Source organism: Cygnus atratus, chromosome 7 (genome assembly GCF_013377495.2).
Source record: "Cygnus atratus isolate AKBS03 ecotype Queensland, Australia chromosome 7, CAtr_DNAZoo_HiC_assembly, whole genome shotgun sequence".
Taxonomy (NCBI): Eukaryota; Metazoa; Chordata; class Aves; order Anseriformes; family Anatidae; genus Cygnus; species Cygnus atratus.
The window spans coordinates 3,545,538-3,552,900 of NC_066368.1; the positions used below are offsets into that span (position 1 = coordinate 3,545,538).

At 38.9% G+C, this 7,363-nt stretch overlaps 1 protein-coding gene across 3 annotated transcripts; it reads left to right on the forward strand.

Moving 5' to 3' along the window:
- The first annotated feature begins 1,450 nt into the window (after positions 1-1,450).
- TEX36 (testis expressed 36) lies at positions 1,451-6,866 on the forward strand. Of its 3 annotated transcripts, none has more exons than XM_035547522.2 (4): positions 1,458-1,686; positions 1,859-1,990; positions 4,578-4,658; positions 6,000-6,866. In XM_035547522.2, exons 1-4 carry the CDS (start codon positions 1,657-1,659, stop codon positions 6,246-6,248), a joined length of 492 nt encoding a protein of 163 aa, XP_035403415.1. In that variant the 5' UTR covers positions 1,458-1,656; the 3' UTR covers positions 6,249-6,866. The 3 variants fall into 3 exon arrangements, with proteins under 3 accessions (XP_050567895.1, XP_035403415.1, XP_050567896.1); XM_050711939.1 differs by lacking the exon at positions 1,458-1,686 and adding an exon at positions 1,731-1,749; XM_050711938.1 differs by lacking the exon at positions 4,578-4,658 and having other exon boundaries at positions 1,451-1,686.
- The last annotated feature ends 497 nt before the right edge of the window (positions 6,867-7,363 follow it).

Here is a 7,363-nt window from a genome sequence, read left to right on the forward strand (position 1 = left end):
AAATGTTATGTTACAAAATATTATGGGTACAAAAATGTCTTCTACACCCGTCTTAGAGGCAGTAACAGGAATGAACACACTGGGACTTCTGAAGCCAGCAGACAAGCAGCACAGTGCAGATCACCCCAAAGCCACCATCCACCATGTCCAAGCTCGTTCGCAGACTCGTCCCTGCTGTTTTCCCTGACCTATACCCAGCGCTCCTGAGCAGTGCTCAAGGGCCGGGCGTGCTGGCAATTACACCGTACAGGTGGTTGCAAGTTAGTCCTCAGACCTCAAGGAAAAAAAAATCCCTCAGGTGCTGTCAGTTTTTTTAAACAAATATGGTTCGTGGATGATTAAGGTGCATATGTGTGTAAAGCAATTTTGAAAAGTGCCTGAAATTGCATCTTAGAAATAATGTACCTGGTGTCCTTGTTTTTTTCTGCCCAAATGGCTCTTCAGCTACTACCATTCGGATTGTAAAGTGTCACTGAAATGCTGGAAGAATTAGCAAATCATTTTAAAACTGAACTCCATTTCTCTCACATTTCAAGACAGCATTCACTACTTGTGCCACATTTTTTCCTGCTGCAGCGAACCAGTAAGAGCAGTGGTTTTGCTCATCTGTTGATCAGATCTTACTGAAATGCCAGCATCACTTGGCAACTCGGTCTCGCTAAACACAAAGGCACAACACTAAAAATACGACTTTAATGAGCTTTGCCAACATCTGTTGGCTGGGACTCCTGCACATAAACTACAAATCCTGCAAACTTTCCCCAGGGCTGAAGGGTTTGTGGCGTGGAGACGTGACCCCTGCCCACTTTATGGTGGGTCCTCTCCCCACCACCCTGCACGGGTCAGGGCAGGAGGGCACGGGGGGGCTCAGAAAGCACCCCACTTTCTCCCCGCACTGTCCCCTTGGAGCTCTGGGGGCGCTTCCCTTCTGTGAGGGGAACAAGCACCCGCCATGGCAACCGCGGTGTGCCGGGGGCTACCAGCCAGAGTGGCAAGGGCCAGCGGCCTGCACGGAGCCATGCCCAAGGACAGGTGGCCCAGCCCCAGCGCAGAGCGCCCCGGTGCCTGGGTAAGGGGCGGCAGGAGGGTTTCTCATAAAAAAACAAAACTGCACAGAACTTTTTTTTTTAACCTTGAACTGGGTGAAAAGCAATGTGCTGAGGGTGACGTTGGCCCTCAGCAAGGAGAGTCCCCAGGCTGCCCTCCCGAGTCACAGGTGTTTTCGGGGGAAGCGGCGCTCTGCGCTCCCGGTGTTTATGAGGAAAAAGTGTCCTACATATTCACAGAAATTATACTAAAGCAGCCTCTAACTGAGGTTTTGTGTTTTTTTTTTTCAGTTTTCCAGCAACGGTTGAGGTCTTTAACATTTAGCCCTAACTGATGATCTCCTGGGAGATGCCAGCCGACATTTCCTCCAGCTCCCGCCCTCAGTGGCCTCCCGGCGCAGCGATGGCGCAGCACTTTTTTCACTTTCTTAAGCCCTTGAGCCTAGAATTTCTCAGTTGTTCCCTAAAAGTTTTGTGATTTCAAGCCTACTGTCATACAACTGCAGGAGTAGCGTGGGGAAAAGGAGGAAAAAGAGACAAAGACGTTAAATGTTTTTATGAGGCTGAGTATCATTATATAAACAATTTCCGGAAAGTTCCTGCAGAAATAATGTTCTTGTCCATTTTAGTGATCCACATCGTAAGTTTGTGGTAATGCTTGCATTGTGTGGGGGAGGCTCCCGATGCTTCTAAGGGCCACTAGGTGCTGCTCCAATACCAATAATACAAAAACAACTGGGAAAACACAGTTTTGCCCACTTTTCTGATCTGATTTTTTTTTTTAATTGATCGCAATGTTCGTTATTTCCTAGTTTGCTCATGTTGGGGAATGCCAGAGTCAACCTGAGTCAACCACCAGCTCTGCCCTGAAGCAGGCCCAGGACGCGCATTTGGCCCAGCACATGGAGGGCAGGCTGCCGCTCACATACAGAGCTCGGGAGCAGGTGAGTTACCGGGTGTGCAAAATACAGCCCGTTACAGACAGACTTTCTGCATGGTACCGCTTGCTAAGTTATAAGTAAGAACAACACTTAGATTTGAGGTAGTTAGCAGGGCAGTTGGAGCAGACAGGCAGGCTTTGTGCCTCAGGGATTGAAATGATTGCCGGCTGTGCAAAGGGAGAAATGTATTTCACTGTTACTTGGCTATAATTTGGGATACTCAAAGCCCTGCTGGTCTCCAGTGCCAGTTACTTTTCCCTTTTATTAGTTATTATAACTGTTTGAGACACACTTATGTGCCAGAATATATTATGATCGATTTCAGTCCAAAATCTGTGTGTAAAGTAGCCCTATAAAAGCATTTAATTGAAATTTGATGATTCATTTTGAATTGTCAGAAATTGTGGATATTCAAACAAAGAATTATTTTTGCTTATTAAAAAGTTAGAAACTTCCTATCTGAAACATTAAGTTTCCTTCATAATGAGAAATGAGATAATTTTAGAAACAATCAGCAGTTATTTTTAAATCATATTTAAAATATTACAGTTTCATAAGCACATCTTTATGTCCTTATTTTATCATCACGCTGAGTTTTGCTTTACACACCTACTATGGGCACAGAATATTTTCTCTTTTCATTTTCCAGAAGCATAGCAATTATACTGAGTTCATTTCACAAATTTTGCTATAATGAAGGACAGAAATGGGCAAGGAAGGAATATTTAAAAGGGAAGCTTGTGGCTAGTGAAAAGGAGACAGTTATAGTATAATATAACTATACATGATGCTGATTTTCTATCTTTCTGAGGAGCATCTGGCCTTAACCACTGTTTGGAAAGAACCAGGTTAGATAGATGTTTATCAACACTAGTATGACTGCCTGATGTTATTATGCCTTGTGTTGAGCAACCCTGCACTGTTGAAAAGCATTAGTGGAATTCCTCTCTCTCATTAATCAAGAAATAAATGAGGTTAGTACTAAGAGTACAAACAAGCATCAAAGGCTAAAATATGATGTCTTGTGAACAATCTGAGGAGGAAGATGACATGTGACATTTTAAAAAGAAGGCTGATCAGTGTTGGAAGCACACTGCGTGTGAAGCTGGATGTTTCTAATCTCTTTGTATGAGAGAACTCACTCACTGTGAGGTTAATTATTTTTCTAAGAAATATAGGACTTTTTAAGCTTATATCTTATTTATTACTTTGTGGTAGGCATGCAATTATTCTGTAAGAGATTTTTTTAAACATTACTTAATATGGGGAATCCTTCCAAGAAATGATATTCAACATGTAACATCTTGGTTTTCAATTTTCCTGTAGCATATAGGCACTAGTAATGAACACTACTCCTAAAATGTTCAGATTGATGTGTAATTGCACTAGGTTATTATAGTAAGTCTAATATTTTACTGACTTTGAAGTTGCTTATTTTTAAGCACATCGAGAAGAATATATCTGTTGAACTTACCAGGCTACAGTCTGCTTGAATCTATATGAGAGAACAAGTGAACATGTGGTATCTCCCCTCAAATATAGAGAATCTGTCTAGTATACCATATAGCCTGAGGTATGATCATGCAACTGGACTGCAATGCAATCAGGCAAATTCTGTATTTGGTCTCATTCTTCTTGCTCAGACAGGCCTTCAGTTATATTTATATTTAGAACTAATTCAGGTTTTATCTCATAAAATCCACTTATTCTTGCAACACATTTAAAAACACATATTTTACATTAAAATCTCCTCTTCTGTTTGGAGGTGAATATCATAGTTGGAAGATGAAAAATGTATTCCACAATGGTAAAATTAAAAAACACTAGAGCATTTACAGAGAAAAGAAAAATAATAATAAAAAAAAAAGTCCCAGTGTGAAACAGGAAAATGTTTGAGGAAGAACAGAGTCCATCTAATAGTCCAGAAGAGCTTTCAGTGTTTAGTTTTTAGCTATTTTAAAAATATGCTAATGATATTTAATAAACAAACTTTAAAAATAAGTATGTTAAATTACTTTTTTTTTTTCAGCTGTCCTTTTTTCTTCTAAAATTCTTGTTTCATTTCAGAGTCTGGATGAACGTTATGTTAAAAAATGGAATTATAAATTAGTTATGTGATTAATACCTCCTCCACTTCCCCTGCAACAAGCAGTGTACATGACATTCAGTACATAAATCATAGATTAATTCAGTTTTGAGGTCCCTTTTGTAGTTCATTTTAATTAGCTTTGGGCTTGCTAGTGAACAAAACAAGGCAATCCTGACATATATCTCATATTTTGTTGCTTGTATGTAACATTTCTTATTTGAAAATTCATGCTTTTATATTAATCATGCATATGTGCAGCAAGTCAAGGGAACAAAAATCCTCCTGATTATTTTGTAAAAAATAAAAGGAAAAGAAAAATACAGAGGGTCCATTTTGTCCCAGTAAAATTATGTGTAAATGAAGATTTAACAAACGAAAATGACTTCTGTGTCAGAATTGAGCAGCTGTAATTTCAGCATCCGCCAGAATATAAGAACTAAGACTAGTAGACTCCAAACAAAGTATATGAAAATTCATATTTTTTTTCATTTTTTTTTTCAGAGAGCAGTGAACAACAGCTTCCCATTTTCTTCTCATGACAACAGACACTGCCTACAGAATGTAGGAGAATATTTTGATTTTGTAAGTACCCAGCACTGAGAAAAATCAGCAAGATCGTTATCTTTTCTCTCCCTTGCAAAAATTATCGATGCTCAAAATTGTGAGAAGAGAAAAATGCAAATAGCAAAGAAAAACACACTTTTTATTAGTATAGGGATGTGACTTCTCTGGGACTGACACATGTATACAGCAGCACAGATGGTCATTGAGAATTCAAGAGGAACATAAAGCTCTGTGATCTGGGTCTCCGACAGGCATTTTCTAGTGGTTCTGCTAGGTATGGCTTAACATGATTTTGTACCCAGTTACATGTCCTATTACTCAGCTAAAAGTGATTGCCTTGTGATGAGCTTTTGGGGGAGTCTTAGCTACTTCACAGCCCCACAATTCACAGTCCCTCGTATTTGGTTCAGACTCGTCTTCATCATAAGTTTAAACAGAATCCATAGGACACCCACAATATATCTTCATACCTTATTTTTCTTATTACCTTATTTCCTTTCCTTATTACCTTATTTCCTTCATACCTTATTTCCTTCATACCTTATTTTCCATTTCAGCTCTCTTTAAACAAAAGACCTGTTTAAATGTATGTTGCAGAAGCCACAACTTTGAGATTTTAAATTATTCTGGCTTTGCTGTATGTGCACCAGGTTTGTGTTTTTCAGCTTTTGACATTTTCCTAGGCAGCAAAAGAAACTGAGCAGTTTACAAGGTAATGAATAAAGGAGGAAGAAGCAAGCTGTGATATTGAAAGCCTCTCTGACTTTGGGCTGTGTTAGACGTAGCTTTTGGGTATTCATAATTCATTAATACTGAGTAACCTCCATTTCTGTGCACTTCGTGCAGTGTCTCACAGTTCTAGAGATACTAATCAAACATAATTTCAAATAAATTTCCTGCAAGCTACAGACTGTGAAAATCAGGCTCCGTTTCTCTGTGGGGATAGTTTTGAAGATTCAGATTTCATAGTCTGTCTCAGTTTCTTTGCTGCAGTCCAAACATAAAATTATTAACCTAATTCTCTGGTGTACTCTAAAGATTAGTTTAGCTAAGTATAGCTAAACAGCTTTGAGTATATAGTATGCTAGAGAAATGCAGAGTGTAAGTGGTTTATTAGTAGTAGTAATGGATGGAAAGTCAACATATTTCCTATTGTATATGCAACCAGAAATGTTCGTACAGGCAAGTCTGGCAATATTATTTTTAACTTGCTAAAGATCAACCATGAGTTCTTGAAATCACTGTGGTAACAGCTTTGATAACTTCCTGGTGGGGTAGTGACTGTTACAAGCTTCATCTGTGAAGCTGTGATTGTAAGTCATATGTTTACATGAATTTTTCTTTCAATCTTTTTTCTAGGGTATGGGCCGGAGAAAGGTGGAACCAGAGAGAAGGCAGCAGAATTCACAGAACTTCTTCCTGTGGGCTCACGAATCAGTTCCTAGCAGTGAGGATGGCTTAACCATTTATCAGACATCATTTGTGAAGGATCAGAATACTGAGAGCCCATTCTGTAGGCGATATCCAAAACACCACACAGAAGAATCTCGCACTGACAAATCTGCTCCTGAGAATGGAAAAAACATGCAACCAAACAAGTCATCATAATTATAAAAACACCTTTGTAGCACTGACTTACATAATCAGAGCCTTTTCTGGAGATCTGAACTAGTTGTCACTCAAATGAATGATGAAATAAACGTGTAAAGTGAATAAAGTGGTAGTATAGCTGAGAGTTCTTTGAAGTCAGCAATCCTGGGTTACTCTGAAAACATGCATTACTGTAAAAAATGTAATGAAGAAAAGCATTATGAGGAAAAGCATGATTGTACATACTTTTAGAAATACCTGTATTAGGAGAACAGAGGTGGTGACTATACTTGTGTTATTTGATACTGGTTGATCCTCATCTTCACACAAAAGCTCCTTCAGCTTCAGAATCAATGGTATGGCTAAACCTCAAGCAGCTGACAGCATCTGTGTTGACAGAAGTGTATAATGGAACTGGATCCTTGGGGGTTCACCGTAGCAGGGAGCCAAAACTGCATGTTCAGATACGAGATAAACTTTTCTGAAAGGTTTTATGGAGATGAAGGCATGTTGCTAGCCGTTAGGGAAACTAGATAACAAAGATGCTGAGCATTAGATTGCTGTGCAAAATAACTGTGATGCTTTGTTGTAACACAGCAGTTGCGTAAGTAAATAAAGAAAGGATGTGGCAGGCAATGTTTGTGTGCCTGTGTGGTAATTCTAGAAAATGGGATTGTATGTACGTATGTGTCATTCATGGCAGTAAGGCAAAAAAACAGCTCAAGCTGAAAGTGCAAGGCTGCATAAAAGTTAGAGTTTCAAGTAGACTGGCTCTGAACAGAACTGATGGTTTTATAGTTACATGTCCCTGAGGAAGTGAATTCAGAACCAATCCTCCGAGCGCTCTGCTCCCAGGATACTTACTGACTTTAGTTATGGGAGGCATTAGAGTCAGACCTCTAAATAATGTGTTTTCCTCTTCTGGATCATTTCCATTAATATCAATAAAATAAAAGACAAAACTATGTATCTTATAATATACTATAAATAAGCTTGTTGCTATGCAAGATATTTTTTTCTTTGTTTACAAGATAGATGGAAAAAATAAACTCTAATCCCTTAGAATTTCTTACACTATAACAGATGCCAGAAAATGAACTATGTTAAGAAATGATTTCTTCCTTTCAGTAAAC